This window comes from Xenopus laevis, chromosome 4S, assembly GCF_017654675.1.
Source record: "Xenopus laevis strain J_2021 chromosome 4S, Xenopus_laevis_v10.1, whole genome shotgun sequence".
Lineage (NCBI taxonomy): Eukaryota > Metazoa > Chordata > Amphibia > Anura > Pipidae > Xenopus > Xenopus laevis.
In genome coordinates, this window is record NC_054378.1 from 62,569 (window position 1) to 89,984 (window position 27,416).

Consider the following 27,416-nt stretch of genomic DNA (forward strand, 5'->3'; position numbering starts at 1 on the left):
TTATTTTCACACTAAACTATTCCTTTAAGGTGGACATTCACAGAGTAGCCTGAATGTGACATGACAGGGACCACACTTCTGTCCTACTACACTAGAGATCTACTTATCTGGCCCATCCCCATTTTGGCTGTACATAAGTGTTGAATAGGATTACACATCTGGTTGACTGATCAGCAAAAACAAATGATATTAATTTCCTCATAAAAATAGGCATGTAAAAAAGACAATAAAACCTCTCCTTTGGTTGTGATAGGGGGTTTCCTTTCATGAACTTTGTTTGCTGAATGATTTCCTGCATTATGAATATTTATATGAAATATACAAATTAATATAAAGAAATACATTAAGGATGTATTTATTAAGCTCCAAATTTTTCTTATCGGACTTTTAAAGGGGAAAATGTTACTTTGCAGAGACAATTTATTAAAGTCTGATGAAAAAAAGTACTCCAACTCAGACCTGCCGAGAACATGTAAAAGTCAATGGCAGATGTCCTGTTAACAACTGGAAGATTTTATGAGTTGAGCTGGATTTCTAAAAATTCGTAGGCTTTGAGTGCAAAATCTGAAACATTTATAGGATTCAGAATTTTTAATGATTTTATCATGCACAAGATTTTATCATGCAAGGATTTGGTCGGAGTAGTTTTCAGAAAATAGTTATAATAACTTATTGAATTTTGATAAATAACCCCCTAACACTATTGCACATTAGCCTTTTGATTCTTGATTTTTCCCTGGTATGTGTGTATATATATACACTATGAATTTTTCATGTTGCTAGGAACAAGCTGAAATTAGTTAATAAAAGTAGCATGAAAAATCTCAGGAGTTAGGGTTAGAAAATATTTTTTTTCCGGTTTTTGCATATTTAATATAAATTATAAAAACCCAGTGTCTCAACCACCACCTGGAAAAGTAGTGTATGTTTTACAGTTTTGTCATTGCACAGTGTATGCAACAAAGAATGCCTCTTTTAAACAGGTATTAAAATGTATTGTATTTTGAAGAATACTTCATTTGCCTTTAATTTTGCAGTTTTTTTTTAAATTTTTACATTCTCCTTGTATGACTTATAGCTTTGCTGTAAATACATTACTCTTTATAGCCTTATAAAAGTAAAATTGCAAACTCATACAACTGCTCTTTTTTCATTTGCAGCAGAAGGGTTTTCTATTAAACATCAGCAGTGCACCACATCCTTACAAAATAATTGGTAGATAGCGATGAGCAATTTCCTGCCAAGTTGTGCAGCGAAAATGACGCCCGTAGACTCTAATGGGTAAAAAAAATTGTTGCACAATTTGTCACTTGGCAAAAAAAAAAAAAAAATATGGCACTCTTGGGGGCACATTTACTAAGGGTCAAATATTGAGGGTTAATTAACCCTCGATATTTGACCATCGAAGTAAAATCCTTCGACTTCGAATGATTTACTGCATTTAGTCGTTCGAACGATCGAAGGAAAAATCAGATTAAATCCTTCGAATCGAACGAACGGTTTTCCTTCGATCAGAAATTGCTAGGAAAGCTTATGGGGAAGGTCCCCATAGGCTAACATTGGTGCTCAGTAGGTTTTAGGTGGCGAAGTAGGTAGTCAAAGTTTTTTTAAAAGAGAAAGTACTTCGACTATCGAATGGTGGCATAGTTGAACAATTTTTAGTTCGAACCGTTCGATTCGAAGTCGAAGGTCGAAGGTCAAAGTAGCCAATTCGATGGTCGAAGTAGCCAAATTTTCAATTTTCATTCTAATCCTTCACTCGAGCTAAGTAAATGTGCCCCTAAGACTTCAATGAATTTTGGCAAATTTCCTTGTTTCGGGAATTTTCAGCGAAAAGAGACAGATTAGCTCATCACTATTGGTAGACTCTCATGTTTAGGTTCACAAAAGTGTTAAATATTAATTAATTCATTAGCCTCGAACTTCATTAAATTAAGATTAGTACATTTAATGGCTTTTATAAACTTGATTAGGAAACATTAGGTTTTTCTTTTTCTCTCTTTTGCTTTTTGTTATAATTTTTAAACATTTGAGTGCAGATAAAAAACAATAGCAAACTGTTTATCAACTGTTTATCATAGATTATTAGATGATTATATTTAAGTTAGAATACTGTACATATATAGGTATAGCATATAGATAAAGTATTTAGGATTGCAGGGATTGAGAAGGAGAAGAGAATTCACAAAGTATGGCAATTCCCAAAAAAACTGATGGCACATGGAATGTTTTTTCTACTGGCATATTACAGCTGGCAGAGAAGTGTCTTAAACTACTCTTTCTATTGGCGTTGAAGAGAACTACTTGACATTGCTAGCACAGTGTTCAGCCTGAAAACAACCGTTTTTAAGTCTTTTTATATTCAATTTTGAAATCTGACATGGGGCTAGACATTTTGTCAATTTCCCAGCTGCCCCTGGTCATGTGACTTGTGCCTGCACTTTAGGAGAGAAATGCTTTCTGGCAGGCTGCTGTTTTTCCTTCTCAATGTAACTGAATGTGTCTCAATGGGACATGGGTTTTTACTATTGAGTGTTGTTCTTAGATCTACCAGGCAGTTGTTATCTTGTGTTAGGGAGCTGCTATCTGGTTACCTTCCCATTGTTCTTTTGTTTGGCTGCTGGGGGAGAAGGGAGGGAGGTGATATCACTCCAACTTGCAGTACAGCAGTAAAGAGTGATTGAAGTTTATCAGAGCACAAGTCACATGACTTGGGGCAGCTGGGAAATTGACAAAATGTCTAGCCCCATATCAGATTTCAAAATTGAATATAGAAAAAATATGTTTGCTCTTTTGAGAAATGGATTTCAGTGCAGAATTCTGCTGAAGCAGCACTATTAATTGATTCATTTTGAAAAAAAACTTTTTTCCCCATGACAGTATCCCTTTAAGGTTCCCAATTTGTTCAGGCACACTTGAAGTATATATTGCTAGGCTGCACTAATCAGTGGTGGCGGTGGCATAGGCATGGGCTGAAAACTTTCGGTATGTTCACACATTAGTATGCCTAGGGTTGCCATCTTTTTCCAGTAGCTAAACTTGAATAAAGGGGGTGTGTCTGATTGCATTGGGAGTGGGGCAGTGATGCTGGGGATGGGCATGATGATGTGAAGAGTGGGCACATTGATGTTGGATGGGGTTATGTCGCCAGGATTATTGCATCACTTAGTGCAAATTGGCTGGATTTCTGTCCTGTCCAGTTTTCTCAATGTTTTAAACTGGACAGAAAGTTTTTTCATAAAATCGAGACGTCCGGTTCAAAACTAACTTAGCTCTGTCTTTATTCTGCCTGATGAGTAAGCACAATGCTTTTATTAAAAGTATGGAATCTATTACACAGAAACCAGTTATCTAAAAACCTCTGAAATACAGCAATGCCAACTCCTCATTTTTGACTGATTTGCCCTTTCTATTTGTAACAAAAAAATGTACTTGTAGATAACTAATCCATGTTGATAGAAAGAAAATTACAGTAACATAATATTTAGTTGTTTTTCTAAATTATTGTTCAGGTTTCAAAAGGCTGAAAACAAGACAGTTGAGACCTGAACAGGCCTAAGAATAACCAAACTGTTTGGTTACTTAGCAGGTACCCGGTATTCTGCTTGAGTTCTGGAGAACTCAGTATGAGAATATTCTCAGTATGAAAAGGGCAATATGCAATGTGCATCTCATTTTTTTTTTTTTTTTATTAGCCCTGAACTCTATAGAGATATGACTTATCTCTAGAGAGCTATGAGGTATAAACCTTGTGTGTTTTCTAATAATGAACAATGCTCCCCTATTAAAGCTCATAAAAATCATACCATGTTGAGCTGTGATGATTAGTGATTTTGGCTCTTGAATTTGGTGCCATAGACAGGTGGACATAAAAAAATTTTATAGTCAAAACTGTCAAATTCGACTAGAGTATTATCCAAACACCATTTGAGTTTTTTTTAAAAAAGCAAATTAGATTTTTGAGATTTATCATAATTTGGCCCTTTAAGAATTCAAATGAGACTATTTGCCACCTAAAACCTGCTGCGTTGCTGTATAATCCTAATGGGAGAGGTCTATTGAGCAATTTGGAGATGTCTTCCTGACATTCGAGTTTTTTTTGGAGAAAAAACTTTAATCAAGTTTGAGCGAATCCGAATCTAATTCAATTCAAGTTTTTCAGATGGTTTAAGTTGTTTTTAGAATTTAATTTTATTAATAAATTTCCCTAAGTTGAATTTCAAATTCAATCGAATCTAAGGGACTTTTAAAAAAACACATGAATTAGAAATTCAACCCTTGATAAATGTGCCTCTATGTGTCTGAACAGCATTCAAACTAGGGTATATTCCAGGGGAAACACACTTGCTATCTGCCCTTCCTGAATGCATTGCTTATGAACAAAACTAGTAGCGAATTTGAAGCAGCGAGCAGCTCTTTGTGCACAATATGCAGTGCAAAATGCAAAGAAGTCGGACCTGGTTGTTTTTACAAAGATACATTAAGTGGAATCTTGTAACTTCTTTTGCATAAAACTATATGCTAGCTATAAATACACATAAGGCTTTAAAAATCTATGAATGAATTGTGAAATAGAAACATATTCATTATCCATCGCTTATCTATTCTTATCGATTGGGTTGGTCAATCTAAATGTTAGCCATTAATGTGCTTATGTGGCAGTTTATGGATAATGTCACATGACGAGTTTTCGCTAGTGGTGGGAAAACATTGGTGAAAAAAATGCCTGTTACTATACACATGGGGCAGCTTTACCCACCTGCAGAGAAAACTTGTGATGTGATATTAGCCTAATTGATATTGGTGTTTTTTGAGTAGCATCGGTCATTCCTAGCACTACCTTCAAGGAAAGGTAGTCTACATCTCCATTGCAGGCTTTAAATGCCAAGCAGATGTCAGTAATACATTTTAAATTTTTGTTTTATTGCAAAGAAAAATAGCAACCTGGTCTGAGTGTCAGTAATAACAGGCCAGCTAATCTGTAACTGAAAAAGAACATAGGCGGTTTTTAGAGGGAAGCAAAAAGCCCATATGGTTCATCACATTTGTAAACTAATTTAAACTAAGGAACGTTCTTAACACTCCGGATATCAAACAATGCAAAATCTATTGGAATAAATGGTGGCATTAGCTATCTTCACATAACTGCTCAGAGCACCACTTGACATAAGTGTGCTCTAAAATATTACAGGTTCTATTGCCAGGAAACTTTATTTAAATCAGTACAATTATATAATCTTCCGTTATATCTTTTTAAAACGCAGGTATAATTTCTGCTGAGCTGAAATCTAATATAGGAGCACAAGTATGATCATTTGGTAGGTAAAGTCAATGTTTTTTTCTATGCCATTATTTCCCCAAAGTCCAACCATTACGGCAAAACTCATAAATACGTTACTTTAATGCCTGCATAATATGCACTATATTGACTTAATGCCCACTTGTGTACTAGCTATGTTTTAGAAGCCTAAATAAGTCTTTGCTATAGCTTGCAATAGGATCTAATGGGAAAATAGAGCTTTTTGTTTTATACTGTATTTATATGTATGTGTTGTTTTTAGATGAATTCTCTCCACCTTCTCAAGCTGCCATTTTTAGATTTCCCTTCCCCCCAAAGTTACCTTTGTCTAGCAGCCACTCGTCTACAACACGACCCAGGCGGTAGGGGATGCGCTGACGGGCAAGCGCCAATCTTTCACTATCTGGGTTCCCTTTACAGAGTTTTAATAAAAGAACATTAAAGTCATTAGGATCTGAAAGGTGAAAGGTCAGAGGTTAACAGGTCATGGAACATTAACAGAGGTTAGAATAAGGTTAAAAGAGATTTATACTTAACCCTGTTGTGCCCACTTCAATTTACCTCGATAAATATGTTGGATTACAAAAATTGGGAAAAAACTATGTTCTGTTTACTACTTAATATTCACAGTTTTATGTCAGATCCTTATATCCTTATATTAATTTCCCATATTTGAATCTAGGAAACCAAGGTTATTAAATTAATGAAGTAGAAATTAAGTTTTGTTTCAGTGGTAGAATCCTCCTAACAATAAAGACTTTTAAAGGGAAAATATACCCCTATTTTTGAACTAATTCAGCTGCGCTTATGTAGACAAGGTGAATAAACACTAAATTATTTTACAAAAATAAACATCTAATTCCACAGATTAAAACAAAAGTCATGAAACTCATACAACACATTTAGGCTCACAGTGTCATTCAACCCCTTCCTCACCTTGTTCAATTATGGTGTGTTGGATTTTAGAACTTGAAGTCACTCTGTTTTCCATAATTAGGGGTTTCAAGTCCCAAAATCCATCACTTTACAATGGGACAAGATGAGGCAGGGGTTGCCTTCCACTGTAAGCCTTAGGGAGGTGGGAAATGGTCTCTTCTAGAGGCAGACTATCATGGTTTCCGTACAATATGTGGAATCAGAGCCACAGAGGTATGTCTATGTAAAACATACGTGTATACATTATTAATGTCTAAACGTTCCTGTAGTGTTTATGCTCAATCCAAAAAGGAAGTATATTTTCCAACTTCCATTGCAGGCATATGCTCCCTAACTCTATGTTCATATATGTATGTGCATATATGTTTTTTTTACTTACTAAAAATATTACAAACTGACATAGCAAAGTCAATAACTCTGCCTAGCTCAAAGCAGGTGTAACATATAAAGGTGGCCATAGACGCAAAGATCCGATCGTTTGGCCACATCGCCAAACGAGCGGATCTTTCCCCGATATGCCACTAATAGGCATGGCTATATCGGGGGTAATCTGAACGTTCGGCTCTATGGCTCCGGCGGGATCGGTCAGGACAAAATCAAACCTGTCTGATCGACCAAACGACCGATCTCCGCAGGGAGAAAAAATGTCGTCACTCTCCGCACACGGTCCAAAAATCGTACGAATCCTCGATTTGTACGATAGGATCTTTGCGTCTATGGCCACCTTAATATCTGATGCCCCCAACATTCTCCGTAAGTGATAATAAAACTTAATGGGTACAGAATAATAAAAAGTGAAACCTAGCAGGTATGCCTAAAGTACTACCAACTGTATAAGTACAGTAAGTAAATACATTTAACAAAACTAGTAAATATAATTGAATCTACTTTTATTTTCCCAAATCTTGCATTCCAAAAACATTTGCTCTCTTTGTCACCAAGAAATGGTAAGATGCAGGCAAAAGGGATTAATGTTCTAGACACTATTTAGTTTTGTTTATTGTTTGGTTAATAGGTTAGTCGGACGAGTTTAGTGATAAAACCAATTTGTCTGTTTAATATTAAGTTTATTACACCACTTTTCTTTAAAAAATTAAAAAATTTTTTTTAGAATAATCAGAAAACATACTTTTGGACACCGAAACTGTTTGATAATTAAAAACTCAGAGAATATATTGTATATAAATCAATCTATTGTACATTAGCTAATCAGTAAAATAGATGTATATTTCCTCAAGTGGCCTTTTGCAACAATTTCAATTAAGTAAACCATTTTTTTGAGAAGAGAAGTAAAGCAAAGAAGTGATTTATTAATTTTGTAAAAATTAAAATGGTTATTATAATTGGGTTGAATATGTTTCCATAAGGAAAGATTGAAAGGTAAATAACAATACATTCTCATGATTCTAAGAATTTAAATGCTGTGTTATTCAAGGCAAAAGCCTTAAAAAGTTTGGTAAGAAACGCCATTCCATCAGGATCCCAATACTGTAGATTTCAGGGTCTTGTTAAACAATATAGCTGGATTTTCCAGCATTCTAAATGAAATGAAAATTCCTATAATTGTTGTATTTCACTTGTCACAGAAAAGAAGATGAATAAAGGAAAGGTAGAGAGTGACAGAATGTATGTCTGTTAAACACAAATTAACAAACGTTTGAGATGTTTTACAATTGCAATTGTGTGAGACTGGCAACAATTAAAACAAACACATTTTACAGAAATACTCCTTCACATACTCATTTACCCATAAGCAGTTCCTGGGATGTTTCTCACCTGCAGGATATCTTTCATTGACGGGCCAGCTGTCCACCTGCAAAGTAGCATTGCCTCCACTACGGGTGAATCGGACTACATGATACTTTCCATCACTCACCAGGGCCCCTGGCTCTTCGATAGTTATATCATCTGTGCCCACATTAAAAATCACCCCCACTGTGCCCTGGTCCTACAGAAAGGAATAAGAATAATAATCAATTAATGATGTACTGAATATTTATATACTTTCCAAACATTACTTGGAGTTACCCAAGTGTAAATAAGTGTAAATAATTGTATTTCCATGGTAGCCAAATGTATCAGTGTAGTGCTGTCCAGTATTTGTAATGGTTGCTCTTGTGTACCTCTGATCTGACCTCTGCATGCAATGATATTTTCCAAAAAAGGTTTGTTTAATATTGGTACACAATCTTACAGAGTGCTCTACATGTTACCAGGTATCAGGTGTTAAACAGTCTATAAGGGTCAAAACAAGTCATAGGAAAGTTCAAAATTGCTATAGTACACTGATCTGTCTTTGTAATTAGCTCAAATGTTAGATATCATTTCATGGCAACATTTTGGACCACTAATGGACCCTTTATCAAGCCTGTTCTATATTGTTAGATATTTGGGAAAAAAATTATATCTTCTGCCATCCTGCATTTTGGTACCAAATTGCATTTGAACGTGTACTTTTGATTCCAGTACAAAAACACATAATTGTGGACACTGTGGGTATGTGGCACTGCATGTATTTTAACATATCTCTGCACAATACATTTTGCATTTATAATAATGTTAATATGTAGGCATACTGTTGGGGAGTCAGACAATCCCTTCATTGACCTTTTCTAACTTTACCAATATAAACAGTATAGGCCACTGTCACATCATGATGGTTTCCATACACCTTCATCCAAGGACAGTGTTCCCTAGTCTCAATATTTAAGAATAATTGCAGCAATTCTATTAAGGATAGCCTTGAGAGGCAGTTACATGAGGCCCATTATCATTTCATGTAGAGGGGTTATAATCACCAAAAAACGGACTATGGCAATGGATAAAGCTTTTAATTACTTGCCACATGATAGATTAGAGGCACATGGTGATTAAAAAAGAATTGTGATTATCTCTCAGTAAAGTACTAGTTTCTCTGTGATTACAAGTATTGTAAATAAAAATTGGTCCATTCTGGCTAGTGACAGTGGCTTGCCAAATACATTAAAGGAGAAGGAAAGCTACGGAGGCATTTTATTGCCAATAGATTAGCTGCAATAGTGCAAGCTAGAATTCTATATTTATTCTGTAGACTGTTTTACCATACCTGAGTAAAAAGCTCTAGAATCTCTCTGTTTGTTTAGGATAGGAGCTGCAGTATTAATGTGGTGTGACATCACTTCCTGCCTGAGTCTCTCCCTGCTCTGGGCTCAGATTACAGTAGAGAAGGGAGGGGGCGGGGGAAGAGGAACAAACTGAGCATGCTCTTGCCCAGGGCAATGAGGTTTAAGCTGAAGGCAGGAAGTCTGATACAGAAGCCCATGAGTACACAATAGAAGGAAAGAAATGTGGTGTTTCTTTTGACAGAGGACTCAGAGCAGCATTACTTTGGGGGTTACTGGTATATTTAAATGGACCTTTCTGATAAGGCTTACTTAGTTTTAACCTTTCCTTCTCCTTTAAAACAAAAACCTGTATGGGGATATAAACAAGGTAGGAACCTTAAAGATATTGTAATGCCTACAGATCCTTTGAAATGTTATAATAAAACATCCTTATGGTTGGCACCATTAAAAATGGATTTTACAAATGTGCAGGATGCACTACTTGTAGAAATATGATAACTGGTAAAAGTTTTTGTCATTCACATGGAAATCTGTTGAGATCAAACCCTGCATTACTTGTACCACCACACATGTGGTCTATATAATAGTATGCCCTTGCGCATGGGCATCCACAGAGAGGGGCAAGGGGGAGCACTTGCCCCCCCAGAACTTGTACTTTAAAAAAAAGGATATTCTCTTGCCATATGTATTCATATATTGTTTTATTATTTTTATATGAACTCATTTCTTAAAATTACCATTAAGAACCTGCAATAAGCTTATACAAGGCTTACATCTTGTGGTCAGCACCCCTTCAAATAATGGACCATCCTAATGCATATTCTACTGCTCAGAGCAGCAGTCTGGATTTAGCTCTGCCCGTTCCCTCTGTGAGACACTTCCTGCTTCTCAACTGTGTGAGGAATAGAGAATCTGAGTAGATAATTTTCTTCTAATGAAGCAGCTTCTTTCCCAGGGCAGATGAATGTGAATCTGTTGTGTTAATCGTAGAGTGTGAATACTAGTGTATATGTGTGTGTGTGTGTCAATGCCAGTGTATGTGTGTCTATGTCTGTGTGTAAAATGAACTGTGGTAATGTGTGTAAAGGCAAATGTGTTTAAAAAAGGTCCTACAGACAGTGTATGTAAAGACTATAATGAACCTGTGTATTCATTATTGAATCTTATAGGTACAGGTTGGCTGTGAGTTTTAAACCATTCTCGCAATTGCCACAAAGCACATTAACAAAGCAGCTTTCCCCTAGACTGAAACAGAATGTATAAACAAAGATTCTATACTAGTGACATTTTGTTGTGGACAACCTCCTCCTGCTGTTGTTACTCTACTTTATGTACAGGGGACCAGAGAAAATGGTGTAAAGTCAGGGCAATGTATTATGTATTGGTGGGACCACAAACATTTTTATAAAATATGGAAAAACCTAAAATGAGAGTATTTAAAATGGAGGCTTCAACTAGAACTCTAGAGGGAGTAACATTCTACAAACCACTGGCTAGTAATTGTAGATAATTGAGTCAATTATCAATTAAGTAAGTAATTAAGAAAGTAGAAAAGACCAAGTGCTCTCCTGGCAAACAAGAAGTTTGTGTTACAAATAGAATGGCAATGCTATACATGTCCAACAGTTACTACTTTATATATTTATAAAAAAAAAAGCTGTTGTTAGGTTTGTGTGGAAACTTTTTCTTCCTTGCCCCCAACCCTGGAAAATTTTCTGCGGCCGCCCAAGCCCCGGAATTCCATTCAGGAACATATAGGAAACCACAGGTCAGCATTGCGAGCTGCATTTGAAAATAAGCAAATGGTTTTTCTCCTGTCATGGTCCTCCCATGTTTTATGGGAATATATACTATTCCTACTGCCAGAAAAGGAGGTGATCATTGTCGTTTATTATTAAAAGGGAAACTTTCTGGATCCAAAAACTGAATACAGTATCCCCGAAGGGTCTAAATGAATATTTTTTGTATTCATCTTATCTAGATGCACATTTAAAAATGTATTTAAAAATGGTTTTAATTCAAATGGTTAATACATTTACTTTTATTCGTTCTGGATATTCTTCTGTTTTACCCTTAGCTGGCAGTGTTAACTAATATCCTCACATGGAACGTGGGACTATTTGGCTTGATGTTGGACACTTTATGGCAGGAGTTGGTCTGTGGGTGTGTACCGGTGAGGCTATAAATATGTTGTTTGGAGTTCCTGTTGTTATCTTGATAAAGACCCCAATGAGTGTTGAAACGTTGATCTCAATAAAGTTTTTTAATTTTCTTCCTTGATTGCAACAGCTTCTTCCTGTGATTTTTTTTTACACATATTTTCTGTTAGCACCAGGGCATTATCTCCTTTCATATAAAGAATCATTTTGGGCAGCCTACAATAAGTCAGTTTGAGTGGTAGTCTTATAGATACCCTTAAGTCCCATCTTATTCATTGACTTTTGAGTGATTAGAATTTTTTGCTTACATATAAGAATCAGAACCTTGAAAAAAACAGAAACGAACACGAGAAGCTTTGTTGAAACATGGCTAGATGACTTGATTGATACTCCCCCCATACACACTATAGTTAATTATATGTAAACTTATAGAAAATAAAACTTGACATTGTTTTTGAACTAGAGACATTTACAGTGACTGGAATACAAAAACATACATTTCTTTATCTTAAATATAATTAGACATCTCAGTTTCTCATCTTTTCTGACTAGTAGAGTGGTAATATTAGCAGAGCTGTGTGAAAGAGGAACAGAAATTGGCAGCAGAGGGTTTTGGATAAGGTGATTTAAGGGAGACATTACAGAATGTAATGCATCATTTGAAGTGAGTTGCAGACCTGGGGCAGTATACCCATTTGTTCCTAAGTGCAATTAACAGGAGTTGTGCTGAACATACTTTTTTGCCTATTGTTTTACAAATGAAAAATATGGGGGTTTTGTTATTTTGTGAGCTAAACAGGGAAATCAAATTCTTCCATGGTAGCAGTAAAGATCCACCTTTATTATTTACCCCCTCCCTTTATCTTTTTTCTGTATCCTTATATAAAATTCTATTAAATAAAGAATTTACAAAAAAAAAAAAATCTGCCTTTATATGCCCCCCTTTTTTTTTTTTAACTTTTTTTTACAGTTTCATTAGCAAGATTTCATTCTACAGTGGGTTTATACATGCATTGCTAATCTAATTATCTAATTTGCAAGGCCTAAACATGGAGTAGCTGTGTTTAAACTAGAATTTGTTGTCTTTTACATATTCGTTGGGAGACTCTTAAATATTGTAATACTATAAGGAGTTAAAAAGCAAAATGAAGGACGTCATTACTTGTTTCAGGGAACTATAAATATTTTATCTTGCATGCAGTTTTAAAGTATTTCAGTCCTTAACAGTGCCTGATATTTGATGCATTAACTTATGCAATAATAGACAAAACATGTTACCTTATTATTTATATACTGAAATAAAGGGTTCCTATCAAAACCATGTCAAATGTACATTAAATGTGATGTTCCACCAAAAAACTACTACTACAAAAAATGTAATTCCATGTATCTTTCTATTATACATTATACATTATACATTAAAATAAATGAAATTTAAATTTAAATGAAATATAAATTTGAAAAATGTATTATGTGTATTGTAAATTTGCTTAAAACTGTATTCGCTGTTAAAACTGTTTTGGGTGCAGATCCCCATTAAAATAAGAAATAATTTCATGGTATTTAGGTAAGCTAAAATAAGACAAAGTCCATTAGTTTTCATATTGTAGGAGAAAGACAAGGAGAAAGATTCTACTATGTTATTGTACTAGTATGTTACTTAATGAATTTGTTTAGGTGGGAATAATCCATGTCAAAATGATGATCCAGTTAATTTACCGGTGGATGAGGGTTTACTACAATATTTGAATTGCCACTAAGAGCTTTCTCATTATTTCTATTGACGGTGCAGTTCCCATTTATCAATTGTTTGTTAAATAATGTGCATAGTAAAAGGATAGTCATTGGTAATTTAAAGCTCAATGGAGGGAAAAGAGGTAATTAAGAAAATCCTTCACACTCAAATATGTGGTTCTATGGATTCAGCTTGGCATTCACCTATTTCACTTTCTTCACAATACAGAATGATAGATCACTGAAGAAGTGAAAGTAAAAATTATGTATAAAGCTTGATGTACACAGCAGCTTAGTTCCATTATATTTGCTGGGCCATTTATTTATGCATTATCTTTAATAAATGCAAGTAGCCAAAGTAGCGTTTTAAGGGTTTGCTGATAAAATATCATATCATATCATAAAACACAGTATATTAACAAAATAAGTTACTATAATAAGATACTATGCATATGAAGTTTGATAATACAATGTTATTTTCTAAATTATGTTGCAGAAACACTGTTTGACACTAACTACAGTCAAAAATTCCTTGATAAATATTTGCTTTACATGACTGTGGATTTCTTACAGTGGCTGAGACAAGGAAGCACTAATGCTTCAGAGTAAGAAGAGTATCTAGAGGAAAGAGATCAGCAGGAACCACCAGAAAAACTCACTGAGAGTGGAAGTATTTGATCATGTGCCAACAGACAAGCTCTGACTATATGAGAGGCACAGCATGACAAAAGCAATGATATCTCTTGCTGTTATAGATTTATATTAGCTGGTAACAGCAGAAAGAATTTCAAATACCATGGAGACCTTGGCAGATGTTTTTTTTTTAGCTAATCCAGTACTCTAAAAGGCACCAGTACTAGTAGAATCTTCAAAGTAGGTTCAAATATCTGGGCAACGAAATATTTTGCAATTACATTTTAACAGGATTTATCTTAATAAATGTAAAATGTGTCCTTTACATTTGGCTTCTGCCAACCAATACCAGAAGCATTGTAACCTTTTATATTGTATGCAGCTATTTGTTAATTGTGAAAATTGTGGTTTTCATATTCTACCATGGGGGGGAGGACTTTAATTTATGTTTTTCTTTTAGCTAGTTAGAAATCAACCTGAATTCCTACAAAATAGAAGCTATTTGTCAGTATTGGTCAAGTGGAATAACAAGTGGCAATAAGTAGCAGCTAGCAATCATTGATGCAATTCATATAAGAGAAGAAGCATATAGATCATAAATACTACATAAACCCTTGGACATGTGGAGGTAGATTAATCAGGATTCAAATTCTCAAGTTTTTTTTTCATATAAAGTCTCGATTCGCAAATGTGAAAAACTCGAATATCAAGAACCTAATCACTTATAATGTGATGTGAATAAATAAATCACATTTTACCCTCAATGAGTGTGCCAAATTTGCCAAGAATTCTAAACTGTAAATTAACTTGAATTTTGAGAATACAATTCCCTCTGACTTACATAAACTAACCACTAAATTTGTTTATTCAGGTTTTTGAGTTTTTTGTGTTTAATAAAATGTGAACATTTGAGTATTGGAAATTCAAATTTGTGATTTTTGCTGAAAAAAACTTCACAATAAAACCGCGTAGGTCCCTATTTAGGGTTTAGGGCCTAATTTATAAAAATTCAAACATGTTAATTTTTTTTGTATTTTTTCTACCTTGAATAAACTCAGAGTGTTATAAAACTCAGATATTGACTAATTTATTTAAAAAATCTGAATTAAAAAAATGTGATCAAATAAAACACAAACCACAGAAAAAATATTGCAAACTTTGATTTGGTAGTCTATTTAGAATTTTCAATTGGTCTGCAAACACTCAAAAATGACACTCAGAATGAGATCTATTAACTCTTTTGGCGTTAACACTTGGAATGTCCAGGGATTCAGAAACAGATGTGAGTGTATGCATTTCTGAAGATTTACTGACAAAACATCCAAGTATCCATGTATGGTCCTTAATCTTCTTCAACAATCCTGGTCTAAAGTACTGAATGCACTACAACTCGTTTAATTTCTATGATGGAATAATAAGTTCTATTGAATATATGAATGATACAATAGTTTCTTCCTTGTATGAGCAAATTGTAGTATTGCTTGCTTTTTTAATATTCTAATATGAAATCTGTACATTTATATGCACGGTTGTATGTAATATTATACAAGCAGTCAATTCCTTACTATGTGAAGCTGTAAGTAGTCTCCCAAACCAGAGGCACTATCCACTCGGAGTAAAACTGCATCCTTTTGTTGGGTGGTGAAACCAACTGCAAGCCGGTCAGCTCTTGTACTTGGTCGATCATTTGGGGGCCAGGTATAGGTAATGAGTGCTCCTCCTTTCCCAAAAATGTAGGTGGTACCAGCTGAAAAAAGAAGGGAAATAGAAATAAAAGTTGCACAAAGGAAAGTGTATAAGAGTGGTTACTTTGTAAGAAAGAAATATATATATTAAAAGTTGTGCATCAATAAGCAAACACTGGATTTAGAAGAATATACTTTATATATCATGGGAGATATAGAAAGACACAAAGTCAACCAGATATTTTACTTTAGAGTACAGTATATTGCAATCACTATTTAGAGAATGAATGTGTACAGGTATATAATACAGTATATTTGTTAATGTATTTATTTAAATTCTAAAATCCTGTCTAGGGTCTCTAAATCCTTTCTTTAATACTCAGCCACCTTGCCAGGCAGAGCAGATGTTTGAAGCATTCTATTGGTAGTGCCTAGATAAAACAAATACTGTATTTTCCCTATCCTATTAGCCTGAAGAAGTCTTATTTCACATTGCCAAAATTAAAAATAGCTCTTGCTAGGTGAATTGCAATCAGGGATGCCTGTGAGACCCTCATTTTTATTCCCTAGTTATTTATGTGCCCTCTTCTCTTGTTTTATCTTTTTGTGAGTAGCATTAAACTAGTCTGGACCTGCACAACAACAGAAGCTTTATTTAGTATGTTAGGCATTATTTGAAGGAGGGTTTTTGCAATTTTCCTGTTATCGAATAACTTCACAGCTTGGGAGTGCCTTGTGGCAAAACCACAGATATATATATATATATATATATTTATATATTTATTTATTTACTTTTTTTTCTGGGTCAGCTAGCTTAGGTCCGAAGGTTAGGTTAAATGAAAATGTCCAATGGAGAAAGGTACAGGTGGATGCTGATAATATAGGTACTGTGTAATATTATTTGGTTTTAACACCACTCTGGCCATGTGCTGTAATCGAGCCTGGCTTCAAGTTATACCATACAAACAGTGGTGGATTAATGAGATATGAGACCCTTAGGCTACACTTTCCACAGCCCCCCCCCCCCCCATTCTAGGATAATCCCACTCCCAAAAGTTTAGAAATACAGTACATTTAATCAGGGTCATGAGTGTACCTGGTAAAACAAGGGCCCCTCATGATCTAGGTTTTTTTATTGTTTGTATTTTCTTTAGTTTTCTATCTATCTGTGCTGCTGGGCCTGAATCCAGTCGGGACGGGTGCAGAGTCAGTCCCTGCTGGGAGAAGATTAGGCAGCCAGACTAGCCACTGGTGCACTCCAGACACATCTTAGAGCGCCCAAGCACACACACACACACACACACACACACACACACACCCCTTGCCTTGTCTGACTGCCTAATCTTTTCCCAGCAGGTACCATGCCCCTGTCCTGACTGTACCCAGGCCCATGACAACACTGTGCGATACCATGCAGTTACTGTGCTATACTAGCAATTCTGAGCTATATCAGATGCCTGGCTAATACTAGGCAGAAGAGGCATCTGGCTAGGGGGAAAATATTTATTGTGGTGTATTGCAGATCTATTGCCCAAATCAAGTCAATAGCAGCTCCAGTCTTCCCCTCTCTTACTGTGCGTTTCACTTATTAATTCAGACAACAGGTAATAGTTTTGTAGTAGCCCTGTGTTATACATTTATTGGCCCAATTTTAAATAAAATAGTTGGTGTATTAAATGCTGATCATTTTGTAAAATACAAGCCATTTGGTGCCCTATGCCCTTTTAATACAGACAATGCACTATATTAAAACTTGTCCCTATGTAAACAGAGCTGGTCCTGTGGAATATCAGCTATAAACCCTCTGTAATAATATATAGGCCATGAGCTACAATATATTAAATGCTGGTCTAAACTGTTATAGACTCTTTACTATATAAGATATTTGCCCTGTGCTTTATTGGAAGTTGAACATGTATAATAGAATGCATATCTTGCGCTACTATATATCAGATGCTGTACCTGTGTTATAGACTACAGGCCCTGTGCTAAATTGGATGCTGGTTGTATGTTATAGAATACAGGCCTTTGATTAAGTAGTTTTCAAGATTACTCAGAAAGTCTAGTTACACGTATTACTACTAGATAATGCTGGTCATTTATTATGTAATACAGGCTCTTTGCTACATTTGTCATAACATGTAAGCATTGCTTAATATCAGGCTGGTTTGTATTGTAAATTGCTGTACTATGTTATGCCATATTGTTCTGCACTAAACCATGTCTTGAGTCATGAGATGCATCTGTAAGTTTGTTATTTTGACATTGTGTCGTATGTGAAAATACCAGTCTCCTTTGCTTTATGCTGTAAAGCTAAAGGTAATTGCTTTATGCTGTTTCTAAAATAAAATTCCATCTGAATATTTGAAAGCAGCCTGCCACTTTGTGTTTTTCAGTTTTTTCCTACAGAATAATCGCCTTCATGACAAAAACCCATAGAGTATAACCACTTTTCCTTAACAGAATCCTCCCCAGTTAATTAGTTGCCTCTGTTGTGAGCACTGAGAACTGAGGAAAGAACTTTGTTTTCAATTAAGAAATGATAATGAGCACTCATTTCACACTGCATGAAGAAAACTAGAGGGGAGGAGAGACAGAAATTAAATATAAGTTGTGAATAATGCCAACAAGAGATGGTTTTGATTTTTTATAAAGTATTATTGATGTCCAATATACAAAACAGAATTATGGAGTACTGGACTAAAAACAGAAGAAATGTCTATTTATCTACTGTACATTTTGGTCCACACATTATTATAAAATAGTAATCAGTAGAGAAGGGACCTACTCTATAGGTTATGGATGATAGTCAGGGAATAGTGTACTTGCAGGTCAAGCACCTGTCGCTGATAATCACCGAGCTGTGATCAGTAAATCCATGATTTCACGTATGCAAGATAGTAATGGCATCATAAATGATTTGATTTTATGTTAAGAGGAAATACTGGATATAATATGTACTGATATATGTATTGGGAGAGGAGACTATTGCAAAAATGACAATAAGATTTGATTCCTGTGTCTATTCATTATGCAATGAGGCCAAAAAATGAAACTGTGCCATGGGGGCAGCCATTCAAGCACAGGATACACAGTAGATAACAGATAAGTACTACTATAGTTTATATACACAAGCTACTGTGTAGCCATGGGGGCAGCCATTCAAGCACAGGATACACAGTAGATAACAGATAAGTACTACTATAGTTTATATAAACAAGCTGCTGTGTAGCCATGGGGGCAGCCATTCAAGCACAGGATACACAGTAGATAACAGATAAGTACTACTATAGTTGATATAAACAAGCTGCTGTGTAGCCATGGGGGCAGCCATTCAAGCACAGGATACACAGCAGATAACAGATACGTACTACTATAGTTTATATACACAAGCTACTGTGTAGCCATGGGGGCAGCCATTCAAGCACAGGATACACAGTAAATAACAGATAAGTACTACTATAGTTTATATAAACAAGCTGTTGTGTAGCCATGGGGGCAGCCATTCAAGCACAGGATACACAGCAGATAACAGATAAGTATTACTATAGTTTATATACACAAGCTACTGTGTAGCCATGGGGGCAGCCATTCAAGCACAGGATACACAGAAGATAACAGATAAGTACTACCTGGGCCTATGTGGCCTCAGCACAAATCTGAGCCTGATAATAGGTCCCCTTTATGTTGTACCTGCATGCTATTTGGTAGTGCATGAGCAAGTGCCTGTGGGGGGCATCATATTAATAAGTACTTATTGCAGGTGTCTCTTGCATCCGAGCATGCTTTGCATGATGCAACAGCATAGACACAATCAGTACTGAGCGCTCAAACTACTTTTTATAATTGACTCCCCATTTTCTCTTTGGTATCTATCATCTCCCTATATTTTTTATCTACAAATGCATACTCCTATCTATCTTTGTTTTTTAATCTCCCCAACCTTCTATCTACAATAACACACTTAAGCATACTGCCCAAATTCTGAATGGGTTTTTATTTCATATGGCATGAGATAGTATCAGTTATTATTAAGTTTAGGCTTTAAAGTGTAGAAATATATGCTGGAAGCAGTTTGTAAACCATTTTCCTTTCAAGTAAATAATTTTTCTTTGTGCCATAAGCATCTCATTCTAAATTATGAAGGCTGCAGAGTTATTACACAGCTCAGAACTAGCAGAGTAAATGAAAAATGTAAAATCAGCCAAGGTTCTTTTTTACAAGCATGAAAATACATTTCTCCTGGGAATTATTTTGGAGACTTAATAATCTAAAAGTCTACTAAAGTAAATATTTTAGAGTTTTGTTTTCTCCACCTTTGATAAACATGTCCCATGAAATATAGAAATATTCATTAATAAGACCAGTCTTGCGTGATTTATTTCTGCCAAGAGCATAGAAGCTTAGGAGTGGCTTTTCAATTATCATCCTTTATTTGTGTTTGGACCGTGGATGTTAAAAGTCTCTTTGGACAACGAGACTGGTGTATTACAGTTTGCTTGCTCTCACTTGCCCACTTATTGCTGCTGCAGAAGGAGGGTGGCATGGCAGACAGATATTGTTGGTGATTTTCTTGGCAAACATTCCAATGGGAGTATAACACTTAGGGGCAGATTTATTAAGGGTTGAATTTCGAATTTTTTTATTGTCAAAACTGTCAAAGTCGACTAGGGAATTAACCAAACTGGATTTGAGTTTTTTAAAAGATTTTCGAGATTAATATACTCTGGCCCTTAAAGAATTCGCCACCTAAAACCTGCCGAAATGCTGTATAAGTCAATGGGAGAGGTCCAGTGAGCAATTTGGAGATGTTTGTAGCCTTCCTCACATTCAAGTTTTTTTGAAGAAAAAACTCAAATCGAGTTTGATCGAATTGTAATCAAATTCTTTTAGAGTTTTCAACTCGGTTCAAAATATTAAATTCTTATAATAAATAATCGAATATTCGATTCTAGTGTAAAATAGAATTCTTGTGAGTTAAAAAAATCTCTCATGAATTTGAAATTCGAATATTGACGTTATTGTCTCTATTAAGGGAGATGTTTCGAAAAATTGGTGAAAGAGCTGGTAAATTTGGGGGGGAGGGGTTATTAAGGAGGCCTGCCAGATTGATGCTGCACAGTCAAGGCCCAGCAGATAGATCTTGTAGAGAAATGAGCAAGGCCTTCCCTCTGTGTATGGCAAATCTCTCTTAATTTATAAAGCAACTGCTTTGTTTCTCATTGTCTCTTGATGACTGTCCAATGAGAACTGAAAACCTTTGAGGCTGTGTGTTGCTATTTTATGCACTGTGATTATATGTATAATTTTATACTGTTGTTTACCCAGGCCACAGTGAAATGATTTATACTTATCCTATTACTTCATGTACACATAGGTTGGTTAATATTGACACTGCATATGTTTGTCTCTAAAGCTGGCCATAGACACAAAGATCCGATCTTTTGAATCCTCAAACGATCGGACTTCCCCATCTCCCGCCCTGCCACTAACCTTCAGTTTAAATAAAGTAGTAAAAGAACAGATCAGCTGATGTTCTGCCCCTAACAGCAATCATACGAAATTTATGTCTAACAAAGCTGTACAGGAAAAACTTCTCAGTGTATGATTATGGAATCAAGCACAGCTGCAAAATATATTTGACAAGTGTTCTATATAACTTATTGCATAAATTGCACCAAATGTATTTCACTGTGTTATTTGTATGGGTAATATGTACATAGTGTATCATGCACAAAGCCAACTGCACTATATTACATAGCGCTCATTATAATGTACTGTTGGTCTGTCTGGAGAAATATACAGACATATTCAGTTAGTGGTATGCATCAAACTAAACAAACTGTATTTTGACATGCTGGGGGTAAAATGCTGAAAGTCTATTTCACTGTATTACTGGCAATACTGAAGTAATATGCAAGCAGAAGGCTTCACTGTATTACTAGGTTAATTCACAGAGTTCTAACCCAATAATAAAATCTGTATGTTGCCACTAAGTGGACATGAACCAAGTTGCAGTAAACCAAAGATTTAGCCATTAATGCAGTACATCTGTAAGGGTTGTGAACATGTACTACAAATTTTGCTCTTCCTCATTCACATTCATGTGTCTTCTTCCTCTAAGAGCATCTGCATGACCCAGCTACAACCTTACCTTCCATCAGTTGGAACAGACTGCACACAAATATGTGTTGTTTCACCCACTGCTCCTTGGGTTCTTGGGACTAACCTGATCCTCAAAAAATTGTTTCCATAACTGGCTTGTCTAGACTAAGGAGTTGCTGCCTGTACCCAAACTGCAAAATTTTGCCTAACCACAACATATATAAAAATATCACTTACCCAGACACTACTGAAAATCACTCTTAGCATTTTTCCACTCATCAATTCCCAGTTTAACAGACATCAAGTTCAGAATCAAACCTGATTAAGAATTGTTCAGTAAATGAGTATAAAAAATGAGTATAAAAAACGCCTAGCTGTTGTGTTTACAAATAGCTATGTTATTTCTACTTCCTTATGAAGAAAATACAACTTTGTTAAGAGTAAAGATAGATTTATACAGTTTTTATTTTAAATGAGGCATAAAAAGTTACAGCACGTGAAGCAGTGATAGAATCCCTGTAAATTACTATCATGGTTGCATCTACCATGGCAATCAGCCAGTGATTTGAATGGAATTGTGGAGCTTACAAATAATAATAAAAAAAATCATAACAATACATGTACAGCCTTTACCATAAATATGATTTTTGGTTGCTAGGCTATACACAATCAGAGTCATTTTAAGTTCAGAAACGAACAGAAATATTTAAAAAACATATAATAGAAATTAAATATAGGAATGTTTTAAAAGGGATCATCGGAAAACATGTTTTTTTCAAAACGCATCAATTAATAGTGCTACTCCAGCAGAATTCTGCACTGAAATCCATTTCTCAAAAGAGGAAACAGATTTTTTTATATTTAATTTTGAAATCTAATATGGGGCTAGACATTTTGTCAATTTCCCAGCTGCCCCTGGTCATGTGACTTGTGCCTGCACTTTAGGAGAGAAATGCTTTCTGGCAGGCTGCTGTTTTTCCTTCTCAATGTAACTGAATGTGTCTCAGTGAGACATGGGTTTTTACTATTGAGTGTTGTTGTTAGATCTACCAGGCAGCTGTTATCTTGTATAAAAAACCTTTCCTTCATGCAAAGGGATACCAGCGCTGCAAGCTTAGGGATAGGCACCAAGAAAACAAAGAAATAAAATATAGTGTAGTAATTTCGAATAAGATTTGCACCTCTTTGTGCGATTGCTATATGATGTGATTTGATTTCTTCCACCAATGGGTTTAGTTGCCCTTTACCCGTGACATTTTAACGTTATACGTGGCCACCTCCTGTGTAAGATAATGGGTACTTACAAATGTTTAGTTTTACCACTAGCATAATGTATAGTTGTTTTTCCCAATCTAGGGTGTCTTTCGGTTTCTGTGTGGGATATCCTTTTTACTATGCTGGTTTAATGCAACACAAAGATATTTCTGCTTTTAGGTGAGGTGTCAATCCTCCATTTGGTGGTATTCAAGATTGAATCTTGATTGTACGCTTATCGCGGAAGTCCTTTCCGCATAGAGTAAAATTCCGATACTTTCGTAACCGAGCCGTATAGAGGTGAATTGCCTTTATCGGAGCGTTCGTTTTTTGTGAAAAAAATATAATTTAAGTGAGTACATTATTAATCTGCAATATGCTGAAGTTTGGAACTTTCTTTACAAAACACTGTGTTTTCTGTCCTTTCATACATGTTTATCTTGTGCTTCAAACTATATTACAGGATTTTTAAACATTTGTATAGAACCCATAAACCTCAGAACCCACCAACTGCTATGTGTAACCCTGAGACACAAAGGGACATATTGATCAAGCTGTGTAAAATATTTTACATCTAAAAAAATGTATTTAGAAAATACATATTTATAAAACTCATATTTAGTCCTCATATATGATTTGCACTGTCTTTTGCAATTGCATTAATGTTTAGGAATAATCTATTACGCACCTAAAGCCTTTAGAACAAATTCAGGTAGGAAAAAAATATATATAGTATATATACCCCATTGGTATTAAGTATAATTTTGAGCCCTGGGTTGCATGAGAGGTGTAACTATTCATATTTTTAACCATAGCCAACTAATTTAAGTCACTGCAAAATAAAAAATGAATCTTCATATCTTCAACCACTAGCACCCAGATTAGTTATTAGGAGTGAATATCAACCTTAATTAAACTAACAAAGCATGATTTCCCATGGGTTATTTAAACAAATGTAATTAATTTAGGAATGTTAACAATGAGCTTATTGAATGCTGGCTGTTTGCTTTCTTTGGGAACTGAGCTTGCAAAGCCTATTAAACACTGCCTATAGGTCACTGTGAGTACAAGATATTAAAAATACAAGATAAGAAGAATAAGATTTTCATTGCATTGCACACATTAACTTCCTAATCATAGTTATGACTGATGTGTAATTCAGGTACCATTATTGCTTGATGGATTAAGGCTAAGGACACACCAGCTGAGTTGTAAGATTGGTGGATATAATGAATTATTCAGCTCTAAATGTTAAATCCAGTTTCCGTTCTTAGACAGCAAGTTGCTTTTCAGTCTGTTTTATTCGACTGTAATTACATGACATCTACTACCTTGATTAAGTATTGAGCACATTAAATCTTCCATTGTGGCTGTATCAGTTTCCCAAGTGGAAATCACCATAAAATATTGGTCATTTGACCAGCAAGAGCTGGACCGATAGGGTAAAAAAAATATTAAAGTATTCTGGAACTGGCTTAGAAGATTAAAATAAAGATGGACTAAAACACAGACAGGTATTGAAGACAGGCTTAGATCAGGGGTTATTCACCCCAAAATAAAAACAATGGGGTGTATGCTTAAAGTGGACCCGTCACCCAAAAAAAAAAAATTCGAAATCCTATTTTATCACATTAGTCAAGCAAAATGAACTTAAATTGAACTGTTCCTTCAAGGACCCCCAAGCAATTTTTCATTGCCATATGGGCTAGCGAAAGGAAGGGCCAAGGGCATGACACTCTAATCAGAAGTAAGCACGGAGGACAGTGTCAGACTGGGACACCAGGGGCCCACCCAAAAACCTAAGACCAGGGGCCGCCCCACTCTGAGTTTTATTATTCTTCCTCTCCTCACGTAACCTCTATTCTGTCTAGTGTCTTTTCTTTACATATTATAATGTATTATTCAATCTATGCCGCCTCTTTGTTCTCATAGAAATAGGGAATGGCCATGAAATAGGCCAAATGTCTAGCAGCATGAGGACCCACTGATATCTGGGCCCACTGGGACTTTTCCTGGTATCCCAGTGGGCCAGTCCGACACGGACGGAGGACAAATGAGTTATGGGGATGTCAATTACAAACAAACAAAACAAAAGAAAAACATTTTCATGAAGTTTTCTTGGAATTTCTTTTGTTTACAAATGTTTTCATGTTTGTTTGATCAACTAGCAGTTACTTAGGGGGTCAGTTTTTTTCTGGTCAGAGTTTTAAAGGGGAAAACACCATCTTTTCAGAGAAAAAAACCCTAAAGGTCATGTAAAAGTCAAAGGCAGATGTCCTTTTTATAATTGAAAGATATCATGATCTGTGCTGGGTTTACTACGGGCATCCGGAAAAAATCAGGCAATCCAATCCAAAAAAGTCAGAGTAGGAAGTTCGGATTTGTAAAACAAATTTATCTGAACTTTTCCGGTACCAGATTTTTTTGAGTTTGGTCGAAATGTACTTAAATAATGAGAGATTTTGTGATTTTAGTAAAAAAGCCCTTAATAAACGAAAACACATATGTCAAATTAAGAAAGGAATCTTCCCTCCATTTACAATTTTACAATGACAATATGTGGTGTAAAAAGTAGAAATGGTGAGTGTATGTTATGTATTTTACAGTGAATCATTATTAGTTGTTGATACAAGTTTCCAACCCATGTACATTGCCTATTTACAATATACCTTAATGATAATTGAACTTATGAAGTGAATCATCAACATGATTTATTTATATAGCTCCAGCAAGTTATGTAGCGCTCTACATTAATTTATATAAAACAGAGGTCTTACAATAATTTACATACAAGGGTTACAGAATAAAAATAATGAATATGAATGTTTGTTCAGTTTATAGTTGCTAATATTAAACATTTTTTGAATATTAAAAATGTAATTACAAAATGTAATTGTCAGTGTTGTTTGTATGTTATATATTACAAGTGAAGCACGTAATCCAGTTAGAGCCTGGGTAAATAAGTATATTCACTGGTAAGAGCTGTACTTTCAAGGGTTTAGAAACTCAAGCTAATCATGTTAGATTCAGTGGTGATAATCAAGAAATGAGTTGCTTATCTGCTGTTCATTTGTGCATCCAACTGCAAATCCAGTCCCTTTCTCATGGGCATTCTTGTTCTTCTTCTAAGCTTAAAATGTAGAAATGCTGTGGAGCATGGCCTGCCATGGAACTGAGCGCACGCAACTGATCGAGGCTCCGTGAAAAAGGCCTCGATCTACGTACTTATGTACATACGTAGTACGTAGATCTACTCAGACTTTCAATCATATACTTACAGCCACAAATTTATCTATTGCGTCTAAATGGAAATCTGCCATCCCCTGACTTTAGCAGAATTAAAACGAAAGGTGGAAATCAGCATTAATTTATAATATGGTTTCCCACTCCTTGGAAGTATGGACACATTGGGATTTTTTAATCTCTGAAGACTGAATACCCATTGTCTTTAATTAAACTTACAACGTTTAATATACTCTATTTCTCTTCCCCCACCTTACCGTCACTTCTATTTTCATTGTTGACTTAATTTCTACCATTATGATTATGATCATAGCTATGCCATCTTTTTATCTGAAAGTGTCTTAGTGTTTGTAAGGAAATTCATCATTCAGTGGTAGCTAGTGTGTGTTTTTCAGTGTGGTGTCCTGGGCAAATTAACTGAAGGCAGCTAAATAATAAACTTAATAAATTTATTAGGAGGACAAATTCTGTTTTAGGTATAAGATTAGAGGCCTTAGCAATGGTTTTAGAGAAAAAGATGTTGTCTTAATTAATGAGTATTTTGGGAAATGTTTGGAGTCATATCTTAATACTTTTAGTAATCAATTGATTTTACCAAGATGTACTACTGAACGTTATAAGAAATATTTTTTACCTGCAGCTATTGCTGTTTTTAATTCTTCTTTTTTTAAGCAGGTAGTAGTGTTTGTTTTAGTTGTTTATAGTTACATAGTTAAATTGGGTTGAAAAAAGACAAAGTCCATCAAGTTCAACCCCTCCAAATGAAAACCCAGCATCCATACACACCCCTCCCTACTTTTACATAAATTCTATATACCCATATCTATACTAACTATAGAGCTTAGTATCACAATAGCCCAAAACAAAAACCCCTAGATCCTTCTCATTTAAGGAAACTTCCAACACACTGCCATTTAGTGTATAACTTGCATTTATATTATTTTTGCCAAAGTGCATAACCTGCATTTATCAACATTGAACCTCATTTTCCAGTTTACTGCCCATTATGTGTAATATATCATAATGTACTTATGTATAATATTTTTTTTTCTGTGTGATTGTGTGTCAAACAAGCAAACTCTGGCATAGTAATTTCCTTCGGGATTAATAAAGTTTTTATTTATCATCTATCTATCTATCTATCTATCTATCTATCTATTATCTATCTATCGATCTATCTATGTTGTGTAGATTACTGATATATATATATAGCCTTTGCTGTGCTTATGGTAGCACTGCTATGGGAAATTGCAGTATTTACTTT

The 27,416-nt window shown here is 35.1% G+C and overlaps 1 protein-coding gene across 21 annotated transcripts in view; it reads right to left on the bottom strand.

Annotated features, from left to right (window-relative positions):
- LOC108715117 (neurexin-2-beta) overlaps window positions 1–27,416 on the bottom strand; it is a 229,696-nt gene that overhangs the window by 34,514 nt on the left and 167,766 nt on the right. For 12 of the 21 annotated variants that reach the window (XM_041591547.1, XM_041591546.1, XM_041591545.1 and 9 more), the window contains 3 exons: window positions 15,431–15,612; window positions 8,012–8,183; window positions 5,622–5,711 (listed from right to left, as the gene is read on the bottom strand). In XM_041591547.1, the coding sequence (XP_041447481.1) occupies window positions 5,622–5,711; window positions 8,012–8,183; window positions 15,431–15,612 (444 nt within the window). The remainder of the gene's footprint in view (window positions 1–5,621; window positions 5,712–8,011; window positions 8,184–15,430; window positions 15,613–27,416) is intronic. The other 9 variants (XM_041591550.1, XM_041591554.1, XM_041591549.1 and 6 more) reach the window with 1 other exon arrangement.